The sequence below is a fragment of the Lepidochelys kempii genome, chromosome 17 (genome assembly GCF_965140285.1).
Source record: "Lepidochelys kempii isolate rLepKem1 chromosome 17, rLepKem1.hap1, whole genome shotgun sequence".
Lineage (NCBI taxonomy): Eukaryota > Metazoa > Chordata > Testudines > Cheloniidae > Lepidochelys > Lepidochelys kempii.
In genome coordinates this window covers 1156626-1172603 of record NC_136396.1, presented here as the reverse complement: position 1 = coordinate 1172603, position 15978 = coordinate 1156626, and the positions used below count along the sequence as shown (strand labels likewise).

The 15978-nt window shown below is 65.2% G+C and overlaps 2 protein-coding genes across 10 annotated transcripts in view; one reads left to right on the top strand and one right to left on the bottom strand.

Moving 5' to 3' along the window:
* Nucleotides 1–2512, top strand: part of VTN (vitronectin) — an 8067-nt gene extending 5555 nt beyond the window's left edge. Inside the window, exons 3-6 of the mRNA XM_073315345.2 lie at nt 383–502; nt 974–1285; nt 1731–1870; nt 2403–2512. Coding sequence (XP_073171446.1) covers nt 383–502; nt 974–1285; nt 1731–1870; nt 2403–2423 — 593 coding nt within the window. The 3' untranslated portion in view covers nt 2424–2512. The remainder of the gene's footprint in view (nt 1–382; nt 503–973; nt 1286–1730; nt 1871–2402) is intronic.
* KIF12 (kinesin family member 12) overlaps nt 1–15978 on the bottom strand; it is an 18122-nt gene extending 2144 nt beyond the window's left edge. The window contains exons 1-17 of one of the 9 annotated variants that reach the window (XM_073315332.2): nt 13302–15978; nt 12942–13020; nt 12735–12856; nt 12181–12256; nt 11744–11878; nt 11404–11539; nt 10777–10868; nt 10181–10322; nt 9889–10007; nt 9518–9622; nt 8982–9117; nt 8655–8784; nt 6868–7000; nt 6389–6472; nt 6167–6315; nt 5752–5906; nt 4206–4560 (exon numbers count right to left, since the gene is read on the bottom strand). In XM_073315332.2, coding sequence (XP_073171433.2) covers nt 4206–4560; nt 5752–5906; nt 6167–6315; nt 6389–6472; nt 6868–7000; nt 8655–8784; nt 8982–9117; nt 9518–9622; nt 9889–10007; nt 10181–10322; nt 10777–10868; nt 11404–11539; nt 11744–11878; nt 12181–12256; nt 12735–12856; nt 12942–13020; nt 13302–13477 — 2324 coding nt within the window. In that variant the 5' untranslated portion in view covers nt 13478–15978. The other 8 variants (XM_073315331.2, XM_073315338.2, XM_073315337.2 and 5 more) reach the window with 8 other exon arrangements.

Sequence of the window (15978 nt, the reverse complement as noted above, 5' to 3'; positions counted from 1 at the left end):
ATTCCCCAGGAGCCTGCTGGGCTTCTGGCCGGGGCTGCCAGGCAGCCTGTTCTGTGGACAGGATCTTTAAAGGATCAGCCAGACACTGCTGACCTCTCCCCACAGGCAGATCGCCTGTATGAGTCTCCTGTATTGCAGCATTAGTCACACATCATACACCCCACAGCAGGGGGGCGAGCAGCCAGACACCCTCAACTTCAGCAAGTCCTGGGGGGAGGGAGAGGTGCAGCAGGGAGGGGTGAAATCTGCTACAGAAATGCAGCTGCCCGTCATCGCTAGCAGTGTGGCTGGTGTGGGGAGCTGCTGGCCACCCCAGGGGCCGTGGCTCATTCCCTGGGCCAGGGCGGGGGTGCTGTGGTTACTTCCCAGCTGGCTGTTTCAGAGTCTTGTGTGGGCCACTGCGAGGATGGTTTCAATGCCCAGAGGAAGTGCCAGTGTGATGCCCTCTGCATGTACTATGGGAGCTGCTGCAGTGACTACGCCAGCACCTGCAAGCTGAAAGGTACCTGCCCCCCCTGGTGCCCCCCAGGGCCCTTTCCCCTCACCAGGGAGCACTCACAAGCAAGGCCCCATTGGCTGGCTGCTAGCTGGAAGGGCGCCAGGCTGCACAAAGAGCCAGATTTGCACGTGGCAATGTGCCCCGGGTCAGTGCCCAGGCAGCATTGCCCCTTTCCGCAGCTGCTTTGGTCAGCGGGATGTTCCATTAGGAGGCAGGCTGATGTTGAGCCCCCTTCACTGAGGGGCCCTTGTGATTTCCAAGGGGCAGGGAGTCTGGGGGGCTAGAGACTGATTCAGGGGATGAGGAGTGCAGGAGGGACCCTTCTTCCCATGCTGCATGGGAACGTTCTTCTGGCGGCACATCACCTCTGGCCCAGCCAGTAAGAGCCCCAGCACAGAGTCAGGGCTGCAGCGTCCTCTGGGCTCCCGGCTGCTGACGGGGTCGTGCTGAGCCTCTCTCGTGCCCTGTGCGCAGTGACCCGCGGGGACATGTTTGCGTTCCCCGAGGACGACTACATGGACTACAGCACCAGCGCTACCCTGGGTGAAACCACAGAGGTCCTCGACACAGCGACTGACCCCCCAACCACATCTCCAGACCCAGTCACTGCTGCCGCTGCGGATTCGGTCACGGTGCCAGGCAGTGGTGCCCCCCTGCTGGTGCCCACTGGGCGGGAAGAGCTGGAGCAGGTGCAGCAGGAGGAGGAGGAGGAGGAGGAGCTGTGCAGCGGGAAGCCCTTTGATGCGTTCACGGACCTGAAGAACGGTTCTCTCTACGCGTTCCGAGGTGCTGCCCGTGGGCGCTGGGCGGGGGCCGGCTCAGAGCATGGGAAAGGGCTGCACAGGCTTCCCCCTCCAGGGCACGGACTCGCTTCCATCGCGCGTCACTCCCATTGGCCAGATGCTTAGTGGGGGAAGGTGGGTCTCAGCCCAGTTCCCAGAGACGTCCACGCCATCAAGCCCACCGGCACAGCTGGCCCTTGCTGGGCTCTTGGCAGCCTGAGTCCCCCACGCAGGCAGAACTGAGCTGCCCGGCAGGGAGGGCCCTGGGTCGCTTGCATTGCCAGGGCTGTCGGCATGGTCAGCGGCTCCGGCATGGAGCGGAACCTCCCGGCAGATAGCCAGCCTTCCAGACTGTGTGCATTCGGGGCAGGAAGACACGACTGGAAACAAAGCGGGGGGGACTTTTGGGGAGCGGGGGGCTCACAGCTCCTGTCTCCCTTCTCGCTCAGGGAAATACGTCTACGAACTGGACGAGAAAAGCGTGAGGCCCGGCTACCCCAAGCTCATCCGCGATGTCTGGGGCATCGAGGGGCCCATCGATGCCGCCTTCACACGCATTAACTGTCAGGGCAAGACCTACATTTTCCAGGTGGGTCTGCGAGCAGGGATTGGACTAGTCCTGCCTGTGCCTAACTCGTGTGCGCCACTCGCCGTTGTGGTGTCCGTTACACCACCGGGCCGGCCCAGCTCGCCGCAGCCGGCTCCTCTGGGAAGCCCCTCTCTCAGGCTGCCACACCGATGAGCAGCGAGGCCTCGTCCCCCTGGCCTGTTCCCCTTTGCAGGAGGGCGGCAGAGCTGACAGGCCAGGCACGCAGCTGATGTCCCCGGCCAAAGGTGGGACAGTGACAGAGGAGTTTGCCAAGAGTCCGTGGGCGTGCGCCAGGCAGCCCATTGGTGTCTCGGGGCATGGCCAGGCCAGTGTCCTACCTGGCAGCGGGGAGAGCGCTAACGGGGGCGGACGCTTTGCTGCAGGCTCAGGGTTGTGGGTTCATGGCCCGCAGGTTCTGTGGCTCTTGAATCCTGCTCTCTGGGGAGGGACGTGCTGCCTGGGCCCCCGGCAGGCTCTGCCCAGCAGCAGCGCCCCCAGCTGACCTTGCCTTGTGGCTGTCTCCCAAGGGCAGTCAGTATTGGCGCTTCGATGATGGTGCCCTGGACCCCGACTACCCCCGCAATATCTCCGACGGCTTCCAGGACATCCCTGATGACATCGACGCAGCCTTCGCCCTCCCTGCGCACAGCTACCATGGCCAGGAGAGGGTTTATTTCTTTAAAGGTAAATGAGCTTCTTTCCCAGCTGGCCCAAGTACCCCTCCCAGCTGTGCCCCCCCACAGTGCCCCTGGGGCATGGTCCCCACACCCAGGCAGTGCCCTCAGCTGGTGCTGAGCCTCAGCTCACTGCAGCCCATTGCCCACGCGCCTGCTGGTCTCCGCAGCCATGCTGTCTGAGAGCGCTGGGCAGTCCCTGCCCGGCTGCTCAGCCAGAGGGCACAGGGCCCAGCAGCTGCAGGGCCCTTGACTGCGTACCCAGGCAGCGGGTGAAGTTGGCACTGCCAGCTCCAGGCATTCAGGAGAGTGGCTAGAAATGGGGGGTTTAGACACTAATAAACATGGTTTTGCCCGTAGCTAGGGGGTGTCTGGGCTGCTCGCTGCACTCGGTCATGGCACCCAGCTGTATTGTATTGAAAGGAAAGCCAGGCCTCTCGCCGCAAACCTGCCTCCAGCGCCTGGAGTGTTTCTAGCATGCCAAGACGGGTAACAAACGATCAGCCTGGCTACGCTATGAAGGCTGCCGAGCCCCTGGGCTGCTGCGTGGAGCTGCCTTGTACTGCCAGCCCGTCCCAGTGCTGGGGGATGCCCTGCCCTGCTCTAGCCAGCAGGGTGAGGAGCCTGTGCCTTGGGCCCCAGCCCCGTCCAGCAGGATGGCATCTCTCCAGCCTGACAGGCTCCATGTCTCGTTTCCAGACAAGCATTACTGGGCATATGACTTTGCCAAACAGCCCAGCCGGCAGGACTGCGAGGTGTCCTCCCCATCACTGGTGTTCGACCACTACACACTCATGCAGGGCGACAGCTGGGAGGACTTCTTCCAACTGCTCTTTGGGGGCTCCATGCGCAGTAAGTGGGGAGGAACGGCCCAGGTTATGGGATTGGGCCAAGCAGCTCACTGAAGTCAGTGGGCTGGGGGGAGCCAGAGGCCATGGGAGTTGCTAGGGGCTTTGGAGTCAGGGCCATTCAGAGAGGAAGTGATGCAGGTTGGGAGGTCAGGCGCTAAAGAGGACAGGCAGTTTAAGGGCCCCTAATCCGGCTCTGGAGAACGTTAGACCCCAGTGCTCCTCAGTGGGACCAATGCATGCAAGAGGCCAGATTCACAGGCCCAAGGGCCTTGGGAGCCTGGAAGGGAGTGATAGCACCCAGCTGCATGCAGAGCGCAGCCCCCCCGCTGCATCCCCCCAGCCCCAAAACACCTGCACACCACAACCCATGTCCCCAGCCTGCACCATGCACACTGCACCCGCTGCTCCCCCCCATACAGGCGTGGCACCCCCTGCCCCCCAACATACCAGGACAGAATCAGGTACCAGGTGCTGTCTGTTTTAACTGGAGCCAATGCTGCCGGGCTGTGAAGGTGAACAGAAAGCTGGGGAGGAGGGAAACATGGCTAGGCTCCAGGCCCCCTTGTGGCAGGCTGGGTCCTGCCATCACATCTCTCCTCCCAGCCTGCTCCTTGCCCTGTCATGGGGATTGGGGCGGCTCTGCTCCCCTGTGCCAGCTTCTTTCCTTCCCTCTTCTGGAGGCCCTGGGGACCCCACTCCCTGATGCTGCCTGCGGTCGGTCGGGGCTGCCTCCCCACTGGGTGAGCCTCTGCCTGCGGATGGGACACCGCACCCTCGGCAGCGATGCAGCCAGCCAGTCCTCATACCCACCCTGTGCTGTTCTGCCAGGTGGGGCCAGTGGACCACGGTACATCAGCAGAGACTGGAGGGGGGTGCCAAGCCACCTGGATGCTGCCATGGCCGGCAGGATCTACGTCTCCTCGAGGGCTAGCAGCTGGGCTCGAAGGAGGAAATCCCGCCGACACCGCAAGAGGTACAGGAGCCGGCGGCCGGCAGCTCACACCGTCTGGGACTGGCTGCAGGATGAGTCCGACTCCTTGGACATGGACCTTGACTGGCTGCCAGGGGGCTCCCGGTGCCAGCCCATCCAGAGCGTCTACTTCTTCGTGGCAGGTGGGTCCCAGTGCCATCAGCTCACCCCAGCTGCTCTCACAGCTGACCTGACCTAGCCCCCCAGCAGGGCTTGGCTTCAGCTTTGCAATGTGGCCCCCACAGCCCCCTTATGACCACCTTCTCCCAGGGCCCTGCAGTTCTGCCTGGCCTGACCATGAGCGATGGGGCTGACGTGGAGAGGCGCCGCATGGCGGGGAGGAGAGCCGGAGCAGGCTGGGCCTGGGCACGGGGAGTCAGGCTGCCCTGGTGGAGCCTGGACTCTGGCCAAAGCCTTGAGCAGGGTTGTCCCTATGCTTGGGGGATGCTCGGGGAGGCCAGCAGGGCCCATTCAGCTCCTGCTGCCCGGAGCTGTGGCTGAGGGTGGGTGAGCGGAGCCCTGGGCCCTGTTCCCCGGGGACTGACGGTCACGCCCTTCTCTCCCGCAGACAAGTACTATCGCCTCAACCTGCGCAGTAAGCGTGTGGACTTTGTGCGCCCTCGCTACCCACGCCCCATCGCTCAGTACTGGCTGGGCTGCCCCTGAGCGGGAGAGGAGCGCCCCCGCGGGGATGGGCCACCACCGTCCCGCCATATCCACAGCAGCTGGGTCTTTCGCGAAAGCCAAATAAACAGGGAGCTCTGTGTTGGCCCTGGACCACGTCTGTCTGGGGCAGGGGGAGCTTCGTGGGCAGGGCTGTGCGTGCCACGCCCCGGCAAGGCCCCGCCTGCCTCCCCGCAGCCTGCAGGGGACCAGGCCATGGGGTGCTCCATCACGGCACTGGGAGGGTTAATAGATCACTTGGTCCCTTGGCGTGGGGCACGTGCGGGGTCAGTCCCGGGCGTCCCTGGTTCCGCAGGCAGTAGCGATGGAGTCCAGCGCCTCCCCCAGCCGCAGCTCAGGTCAGCGCCTGCTGCTGGCCGCACAGGACAGGAGCGATTCGTGCCCCCCGCCCTGGGCTCAGCCCCGCTCCCCTCTGGCTGCAGCGGGTGTCAGGGAGCTGGAGCTGGGAGAAGGGACACGATTCTGGGATGGGCCCCAAAGCTAAGGAGCTCCTCCCTCCCCCCACCGATTCAGCTCCATGGAGACATGGCTTCCAGGGAGCCTCTGCCCCACATTTCCCTTTGTGCAAACCATGCTGGGAAAGGCTTCTCCCGTCCCAGGCTCACAGTATCTGCACGGTCGAGAGCCCCCGCTGGTCACCCCAGTTCTGACCCCTCCAGCCCGCGTGGCCAGAGATCCAGTAGGGAAACCTCAGCTGCTTACCTTGGCGCCCTGCGCTGCTGTCTGGCTGCCCTGGCAGGGGCGGGGCCGACGGTGCGACCTGCCCCTCCAGGCCGGGGGGAGGCTCAGGGCCCTGCTGCCGGGTGTCTCCCAGGAGCAGACACAAGACAGTGGAGCTCTTCCTTCGGCGCAGGCCCCTGCAGTGAAAGCGAGGCCTGTGCTGAGGGCTGGGGCCAGGGCTGGTGGCCCAGATGGAGCACAGGAGGCCACTAACCTGCCAGCTCCTGCAGCTTAGAGGCAGCTGCATGTGCAGTGAGTCTGGGGCCCACATCAAATCTGGCCACGGCCGCCCCACCTTACGGCCTCCCACCCTCTCCCTGGGTCACCTCCCGCTGTGCCCTGAGCCCCTGCCCTGTCTTGGGGGACTCGCTCCTGGGCCCAGGCTGCTGACTCTCACCTTTTCCCACGGAGTAGCCAGGGAGCCACAGGGTGCTGCTGGGGCCAGAGCGGAGCCGGGTCCTCCCACGCACTGCCCTGCCCAACCCCCTGGAACCTGGAACTGCTCTCGGCAGCGAGCACCTCCCATGGGGGCAGCTCCCTCAGCAGCTGGAAGGACAAGCAGAGCCCTTAGGCTGAAAGCTTCCTGTTCCCAGCCAGCCTTGCAGGGGGTGGCCCGTACCTGGGAGCGCCGGCAGGGGGTGGCGTGGGCTGGCCGGACAGCACAGCAGCAGGGGCAGCGGCAGGTGTGGACAGGAGCCGGCGTCTGCAAGAGGAAGAAGAGCACGGGAGGGGACGTGTCTCAGGCGTCCGGCCGGCACAGCGCCCTCAGTGTGCTGGGGCGTAGCTCCGCGCACGGCTTGGGGCTCCAGGGCCAGGGTGGAGGCTGGAGTTCAGGCCCCATGGCCCATCCGTTCTCTGCCCTTTGTGCTGAGCTGGGCCCCACAGCACCTGTCAGCCAGATTCCCCCAGGCAGAGCCAGAGCCAGCCCAGACGCTGGGGCGGTGGCTCCCCTGGGGCGGTGGCTCCCCTGGGGCGGTGGCTCCCCTGGGGCGGTGGCTCCCCTGGGGCGGTGGCTCCCCTGGGCTGACAGGCCAGCATGCAGGACACACGAGGGGTCAGGGCCTCGTGCGCCAAGTCAGACAGGAAAAGGAGACTCACGTGGCCGCACTGGGCTGCGCCGGGGACAGGGCGGGGGCAGGTTGGGGCCTGGATGGTGCAGGAGCCAGGGGTGGCTTCGGGGGAGCGTCTGTCGTGGCCCCAGCTGCTGAAGGCCAGAGGGGGCTCCAGGTGCCTGGAACGTAAATGAGACAAGTGGGAGTGGGGCAGTCCCAGGCATCCCAATATGCCTGAGGAACTGGGCCCTCCCAGCTACGGTGCCCAGCAAGGAAAGAGCCAGCTGGGGTGGGGAGAGACCTGGCAGGGTGGGACTCAGGAGGGCTGCGGGGGGGTCACCATGTTGATGGGCAGGTCACTCCCCCAGCCAGCAGCTCCAGGGACCGGGTGAGGCCAGCGGTTGGCTGAGAAGCTGCCTGGAGCAGGAATTCCGGCAAGGGCTCCCCGGGCGCGGCTGTTCTGCCAGGCCTGGGACTGCACCTGCCCTGGGGACCGTGGCCCATGAGTAACCCAAGCATTAGCCTCAGGGACGGGTCTCGGCTCTACCATGCCCAGCAGAGAGCCCCTCACCCCGAGCATCCCTCTGCATGTCCAACGCATGCTGAGTGCCCCCCCCATGCACCCAGCACACGTCAGGTGTCCCCTGCACGCTCAGCACCCCCCCACACCCAGCACTGAGAGCCCGGACCCTCCCCCCCAGTCCTCCAGGTGACTCAGAAATGCCTCCCCATCCCACACACGGCTCAGGGCCTGGCTAATGAGGGGTTTCCTCACCCTGCAGCGCAGCAAGCTGCCACCCAGCCAGGTCTCCAGCCTGGGCCCTACCCACCCACGGGGCTCTCAGGCCCTGCCACCGGCCCCTGGAGGGCTCAGGTGCTTGTCGGCAGGACTGGCTCCCTCCTTGGCCAAGCAGGACAATGGGAAGGGGAGAGTGCGGTGAGCCGTGGATGCTGGGCCCCACCCTGTCCATTCACCCAGACTGTAGCAGGGCTCCCCCATGCAGGGAGCCTGCCCTGTGCCAGGCCAGACTCAGCGCATGGACAGGGCCCACCGCTGCCCTGCTCACCTTGCCCTCTGGGTAGTGCGCTGGGGCAACCCCTCGCCGGGTGTGAGGGCCGGGAGGAGCGAGATCTGGCTCATTCACCTGGCCCAGCAGTGCTGACCTTTCGGGGTTCCAGGCCCAGCTGAGCTGCGCCCCCTTCCCGGTCGGGTGACTGAGCTGGGGCAGCCGCGGGCTGCTGGGGGCGCTTCCAGGCATGGGGAAGGGTCGGCAGTGGTTCTTGGGAGTCGCCCAGAGAGCTGGGCATGGCAGGGAGCCTCTGCGGCAAGAGGCAGGGATGGGCGGTGGGAGTTGTAAAGCTGCTGGTGAGTCCGTGCCAGGGGAGAGCTCAGCCACCTGGCCTGAGGGTGAGCCCCTGGGCCGAGGCGGGGGCGTCTCTGGCTTGGGACCTGGTCGGAGTAGCGGCTCCCAGCCGTTCGCTGCCCCCAGGCCAGGGGAAAGGCACTTGCCTAGGGAAATGGGGCAGGGGTGCCCCTTCCCTGAGCCCAGCCGGAGAGGAGCTGGGCAGGGCCTCGCTGCCTGGGAGAGTCGCAGTGCTGTGGGGTAGCGGCTGGTTTGAGGTGGCTAGGGAACACGCGGCTCGGCCCTGCCCACCCCATGTGCGTAGGGGGGCATCGCTTTTCCAGTGACCGCTGTCCTGAGTGCCAGGTACCAGGCCATGCCCGGGGCTCACCCGCACGTCAGGGCTCGAGGGAGGCCCGGGGCTGGCCCCCGCAGCCAGGAGCTGAGTCTCCCAGGGGTCAGCCCAGGAGGGGGAACGTCCTGCTGCTACCTGAGCTGCTCGTTCTCCAGCACAAAGTCCTGTAGGAGGCCAGAGAGGCTGCGCCTGGCTGAGCCGGGTGCTCTTCTTAGGGCCCCTCTCTGCCCGGGGGCACAGTTCTCTCCCTGGCACTCGGGCAGCTCTGCAAGGAAGAGGAGATGGGTGACAACTGGAGCCCAGCTGCTGCATCTGCACTTGGGCCAGGGCCTGGGCGGTGGCAGGTCACATACATCTCTGATGCACAAGCCCCTGGTGCCCCTCTGCAGGCTCCCCACTCCTGTCCTCCAGAACATCCCTGGGTCCCTCTAACCCCCAGCCCTACCCCCCAGCAGCACGCACGGATGGGGGTTGTGTGGGTGGCTGGGCTTTCGCCCCGTATCCTGGGCAGACGCAGCTGCTGGCGCAGGGAGAGGTTTTCCTCCCGCAGGGCCTGGATTTCTTGCTCCAAACTTTGCAGCAGCTTCTCCCGGGAGACCTGGGAAATCAAAGGCACAAGGCTTAGAGGGGAGGCCCCACAGATCAGGGAGGGGGCCCTGACCACAAGGGCCCTGCCCTGGGGGTGCGGTGAACTCATATGTTTGGATGTTGTGAAGGCCAAGAGTATAACTGGGTCCAAACCAGAACGAGAGGAGTTCCTGGAGCCTAGATCCATCAACGCCTGTCAGCCAGGCTGGGCAGGGACACAACTCCATGCGCTGGGTGTCCCTAAACCACCAAAGGCTGGGACTGGAGCCAGGGACTGGATCACTTGACAATGGCCCTGTTCTGTTCGTTCCCTCTGAAGCACTTGGCATTGGCCGCTGTCAGAGACAGGACACTGGGCTCCGAGTCTAACCCCATGTGCCCCTCCTTGTTTTCAGAGCTCTCTGCCTTACCCTGTGTGCCACAGGCTTGGTGGTGACCTTCTTGGCCCTGCTTGCAAAGCGCAGCGTGTGCAGTGTCTCCGGGAGGCAGCGCGAGGAGGGGGAGATGCAGGCAACCTGCCGGACAAGGGACGAGGCTGAGGAGCAGCTCCCAGTGGGGCCCTCAGCAGAGAGGGCTCTGGTGAGTCTCTCCCCCCGGCCCCAGGCTAGCCAGCTCCAGCACTGGAATCCCAGACTCCTGGGTTCCATTCCTTGCTTGGCCACAGCCTTGCAATGTGATTTTGACAGGCCCCTGCTCCTGTCCCAGGTCTGCACCTGTGGGGCCGCGGCTCCAGGCCCTCACCCAGCCCTTCCCCAGATGCAGAGGGCGGCCAGGCTCCTACCATGAGCGTGATCCCAGATCCGCCCAGGGACTCCGCCAGCAGCCGGGTGAGCTTGCTGTCCCTGTACGGGATGTGACTTCGCCTCCGTCTGGGGTCCACCAGCAGAGAGATGCAGTGCCCTGCGGGGAGGACAGGCCGTCACTTGCCTGGGCTCTCAGGTGACGCTGCTCCAGACGATGAGCACACAGACAAGCCTCGAGGCCCAGCCGAGCCTGCAGCCAGCTGGGGGTGCCCGCTCCCTGTCGCCATGCCAGCCTGGCCCCTCTCTCTGGCCTGGCTGCAGGGGCCTTACCCAGAGCCAGGAGACTGCGGTTGATGTTGCTGGCCTCCACTAAGCGCTCCCCAGCTGAGCCGGTGTCCTTCACCCTCTCGCTGCCGGCCAGGTCCACGAAGCAGAGCACGCCTTGCTGGCAGGAGCTGGGGTCTGGGCTTAGCTGCGGGGAAGGGGAGGGACTGAAGCTCTCAGGTGTCCTGCTCCATGGGCCTTCAGGGACACTCCCAGCCCCCACCCCACCATTGGAAATCCTGGGGTCTCCAGTGCAGGCCCTAGCCAGTCCAGTGAAGGGAGAAGCACCAGGCTGGCTCACAAAGGCGTCAGCCTAGAGCAGCCCCCCAGCAGCAGAACAAGGGCAAGGGCTTTGGCTGCCAAATATTCCAAGGGCTCCCCATGATGGAGTCTGCCCCAGAACTCCCCATTGGGCCCCCTCTGCCTGGAGCTGCCCCTGCAGGGTGGGCAGGGCAGTAGCAAATCAAAGCCATTCAGGCCAGTGCCCACTTGCCTCCCTGTGTGCCCGTAGGACCCTCCCACAAGCTGCTGGCGCCCCTGGGAGCAGGGTGGGATGTGCCCTGGCCCCCGAGGCCCCGCGTGCGGGGACGTGAGTGACTCACAGCCTTGCGGTGGATGCGGATGGTCAGCAGGGCGTGGCTGCGGCTCGAGTGCCCATTCAGCACGTGCGCAGCGCTCCGCCGCCGTCGGGTGCCTGGGAGTGGGAGGTGCAGGCAGGTCAGAGCCAGGCAAAAAGCTTAAACAGCCCCTGACCCCCCTGACCCCGGGCCTCACTCTCCTGCAGAACCTGCGGTCCCAGGGTCCTGAGCTCTTTATGGGGGGCCCCTCTGCAGCTCCAGGAACAGGGATGGAGCCTCTTCCCTCAGCGGCAGGGTCTAGGCCAGCACGGGCTGCTCCCATCTGGCTGCTGCCTGGGCCCCCAGGCTGCCAGTCCTGCCTTGGAAAACAGCTGGTGGCCTAGGCCAGAGTGATGCCCTGGCGCAGGCGGGATGCTTCGGCACCAGGGAGGGCGGGACTGTGCCAGGGTCTGCTCATGGGAGTGATGTGGTGAGCTCCCCATCACCAGGAGCAGCAAAAGGGAATTCACTTCCCACCTGGCCTCCAGGGGGCCCCTTGGGCACTGGGCTCATTGCCCATGGGCTGCAGAGCCCTGGGGTCTCCACTCACCAGGGGTCCCGCCTCTGCCCCTCCCCAGCGCCCTGCAAGACTGGAGATGCCCCATGCGGTACCTTCCTGCAGCAGGTCCATGATGGCCTCCAGGCTCCCAAACTCCACGGTCAGCAGGTTCTCGATGTAGAAGCCCCTGGTTTTGCTCCATCGCACGGGCAGGGGCCTGGGTGGCCCTGGGCTCAGCAGGTCTCTCACCTGGACAGAGGAGAGGCGCCGGGGCAGGTGGGAATGGAGCCCAGAAAGCCAGGAGGACGTGGGTGAGCAGGAAGGGCTGTGGCAGAGAGGTAATGGGGGGCAGGGACAGGTCTGTCTGGTGCCCATCAGCCAGCCCTGCTCCTGGGCTGGGGGTGCTAGGTGCTGCAGCTTTTTATCCAGGCAGGGTGATGGGGGTGGCCCTACCTGTTCATTGTGTATCTCCACATAGGAGGCACTGAGCACGAGGCCGGGTCTGTAGCATTGCGTCTGCTCCAGGAGACACACAAAGGCCCTTTGCATCAGCCCCATGAGGTAGGGAGTCACCGGCTGGCCCTCGCTCTGCAGAGAGGGGAGAAGTCTCGGAAGGCCAATGGCTGGGTGCCCTGAGCTTCCACCCCCTGCAGCAGGAAACTGAGAACCACCCCCAGCCAGCGCCCTCCCCCCTCCCCACAGCGCCCCCTGCTGGGAGAGGCCAGGCCTGGGGTAGAGGGGAGCTCCCCCCACAGCCACGCCCTCCCCCGCTCCCCACAGCGCCCCCTGCTGGGAGAGGGGGGGCTCATGATCCAGGGGGCGCAGCAAGGCATTGATTGAAGTACCTGCTCAGCACCGCCGCGGGTTTGCCCCCGAGGGGGGTCTCTCACCTGAGCTAAGGGTCCCATCAAGCTGTAGGTCTTTCCAGAGCCTGTTTGACCGAAGGCAAAGGCAGTGCAGGAGAACCTGGGCGAGGGGGCAAAGAGCCGCTGAGCACCTGCGCCCTTCCTGGGAGGGTGCAAGGCGCCCCCTCGTGGCGGAGCCAGGGAATGCAGACCTGCACTGTGGTCGGACAGCTGGGCACAAGGCGGTGCTGAGATCACGCGGAGGGGAAGGGGTGCACGGCTGTGGGCGCGCGCTGGTGTGAGGAGGGTGCTGCGGGTGGTTCCTGGGGAGTGGGTGCTGCTGGGTGCTTGTGCCCGGAGGCGTGTGGAGGCAGAAAGCTGCAGCTGGCTGCTGGGAAGGAGGCCACAGTGGGGTGAGCAGGCATGGGGGCAGGCATGTGGCTGGCTGGGGTTACAGGCAAGGGCGGGGGAGCAGGTGCACGCCCGGCTGGGGGCTATTGGGGGCTGGGGGAGAGGGAGCATGTGCATGGCTGGGTGGGGATTATGGGTGGGGGGGTGGGGGGGACCATGCTCTCCACGCAGGGTTGCCTCAGCCTCACCCATTTGCTGCCAGCTCTATGAGTCGCTTCATCCCGCTGCCTTCAAACAGCCCTTCCTGGGACGTGCCTGCATCGAACGCTGCACTTGCCCTGAAGGCCGCCTCCTGCCCGGCCGCATTCACCTGGCACGGGGAGAGAAGAGCTGGCTCAGCATCGGGCCCAGACAGGCCAGTGCCCAGCTTGGCCTCTCCAGGGCGGGGCACTCACGTAGATGGTGTTGTCCCCAAGGCAGTGCACCACATGCTGGTCCCCTCTGCGGAGCTCCTGGCAGGTCAGGGGCCGAACCCTAGCCAAAGGGAGAGGCATCATGCACCATGCGGGCACCCTCCTGGTCCCAGGTGCCAGCCCCTAAACCCAGCCTCAGCTCATGCACCCCTCAGCCACCCTCCTCCTTCGGCCCCACCCCTTCCCTCACCCACAATCTCGTCTGGGCCCCTTGTGCTGTGTGGGCAGATTGCTGCTCAGCCTCTTGTAGCACCTACATCCTCTGAGTGACCCCCACCGCCCCCAGTCCCAACCCTGGTCTGTGCCCCCCCTGCTCCCCCAGGCCTGTCCCTGCCCCCTCACCTGACCACCACCCGGAGACATGTTTCCTTCCTGTCCATGGAATCCTCCTGTTCGCCTGCTGGGCTCCTGGGGAAAACAACCAGTGTGGGGAGCAGGGACTCTGGCAGCCCCAAGAGCTGTGGGGGAGCCGGGGGCTGGCTCACTGGGCCGTGCAGCCGCTCAGGCTTTGGGCTCATTCTCTCTGGGCTCCAGCGCCCCGCAGCCCCTCACCAGCTGCAGCATGCTGAGGTCTGATGTGCCAGACGCAGCTGCCCAGGTATGTGGTTAACCCTTCCACTGCCAGAGGGAACGGAACCCTTGCACCAGGTGTGGAGGAATAGGAGACTCCAGGGGCCCCCCTAGGCTGAAGGGACCTGTGGTCCTTTCCCCCTACCAGCACTGGGTGCACTGACCACCCTTAGTCCCTCGGTGGCCCGCGAGAGATGGGGCGGCCTCCGCACTAGTTCCCATGACTCTCTGGCTTACTGAGCAGCTAGATGGAGCAGCTTGGCTCCTGCGTCCACCTTGGGCTCCTGCCCCAGCTCCGGCTCCATCCCACAGCTCTCCTCTGCAGCATGAAATCTGCAGCTCTTCGGCTGCCCAACGGCCCCCTTCTCCAGCCAGAACCACCCCCAACCAGCCTAGAGCTGCCCGAGCAAAACAAGTGTGGCTCCCCTGTTAAATATTCACCTGCTCAGCTAGACCCTCCCCCCATGGCTTGGAAAGTGGCCAGCTGCAGGGGAGGCTCCCTGAGGAGGGGCCAGAGGGAGAAGGGGGCTGGAGTCTGACTCCACCTGCTGCTGGAAGCTGGCCAAAGCCAGCCTCTTTCAGGGGTACCCAGCGAGAAGGGGGGAAGGACCCCAGCCAGCTCTGAGCCCCGCTCAGCAGGGAGAGGCGAGTGGCTGCAATTGGAGCAATGACAGCGGGAGCCTCGCTGAGCGGGCGATGGGGGCTGGAGGAAACACAACGCTGGGGCCTGGCACAGGGCAGCCGCCAGGCAAGCAGCAGGGCCACTATGTGTCAGCCAGGAAGGGGCCATGACTCGCTGGACCCTCCCTGCCACAAGGGGCCCTGCACACGGCACATTGGCAGCGCTGCGTCCTGCCTGCCGCAGCACGGCCGCTGTCCCGTGGAGCCCTCCCCACACAGATGAGAGGAACAGGCCTGAAACCCTGGGCCCCCTGGGCCTGGTGTCTCTCTGCCTGCTGCTGGAGTGGGCGTGCCCCTCATATTTGCACACCTTCTCTGCAGGCCCTACCACCAGCAGCCTTGGCCCCATTGACCTCCTTCTCCCCTTCCCCTTTCTGCTCCTCTGGCTGCTTGGTTAATTCACACTGAATCCACCTTCCAGCCCCTCTGTCCCTGCACCAGGAACTGACCAAGGCACAGGAGGGGCTGGCCGTGCCCGGGCTATGGTGCAGACAGTGCTTCCACTGCCCGTGTGAGCAGGCCAGCGCCAGCCATTGGTGCGGCAAACTGAGACCAGTCCCGTCTGCGCCCCTCCTCCCCCCATGGGCTGGAGTTAGCTTTTCAGTCCCAATTCACAGGGCCCTGGGGGAGGCTACTCTGGTGTCATACTCCACTGCTAGCCATGGATGGCACAGAGGCGTCTGCTCCCATCTGCACTGCTCCTGCAGCTGGCAGCCTGGCAAGGGGAGCACTTGCTATTTATTCCCCTGGGAAATCAATTCCCCAAACAATCCAGCAGCTGCAGGTCATGCGGCTCCCTGTGAGGCCAAGGCAATTCCATGCTTAACAGTCCAGGTGCAGATGGGTCGACGGCCTTCAGGGCAGCCAACCACCACACCACAGAGGAGCCCATGGGCAGCTGCATGCAGCCTCTCAGGCATTGATAGCCTCTCAGGCTGGTGCCACTGGCCATTTGCCAGACTGGGAGGTTGACAGCCACTTTCCCCAGGGCACCCTGCCCTGTGGGCTGCCAGCCTGGGCAGGATTTCCCACAGAGAAGCCTGGACCACGAGTGCAGAGGGGGCTGGCCTGGAGCGTGGCCCTGGGCAGACGCTGACGGGTGGACCTATGCAGAAATATCCTGTGTGGGGAACTGGGGCCAGCTCTGCCAGCACCCCACAAGGAATTAGATGGCACCTGGTGGGTGCCATCAAGAAACCAGTGAGGAACCAAAGGGCCATCCCAGAGCAAAGGGAGGCTCACAATCAGGATTTGGGTTGGTCCTCAGCATTCAGCCTGTGTCTCCACAGCCAACCCTACTCTGCCTGGGGCCACATATTGCTGTGAGACACCTGCCCCCCCCCCCCCCCGGGCGCAGCTTAGCCTTATTAACTCCAAACCTGGAACCAGCAACCACCCAGGTCTCCACGGGGAAGGGGGGGCCACAGGTAGTTACCCCTGGGCTCCGCAGAAGGGAGGCGCTGCTGCTGGGTGCCTGGGCCCTCCCTTCCTCAGCTCCTGGGCCACCCCTGGTCATCCCCCCACCGGGCAGGGGCAGGGCCTGGCTCTGGCTGCTCACCCCGCTGGAGGAAGGGAATGCACCAGTGCAAAGCGGCCTGAGCTCCCAGTGCCCTTGGGGGCCGACGGGCTGGGAGACAGCAGGGCAAGGCGGCAGCCCAGGGCACTTGACCTGGCTAAAGCAGCCCCAACCTAGGGAGCCCAAGGACAGCCCCGTCAATGGGGTGGGGAGAGGCTGGGCTGGGCTGGGCTCGCTGGAGCATGTGGCTGG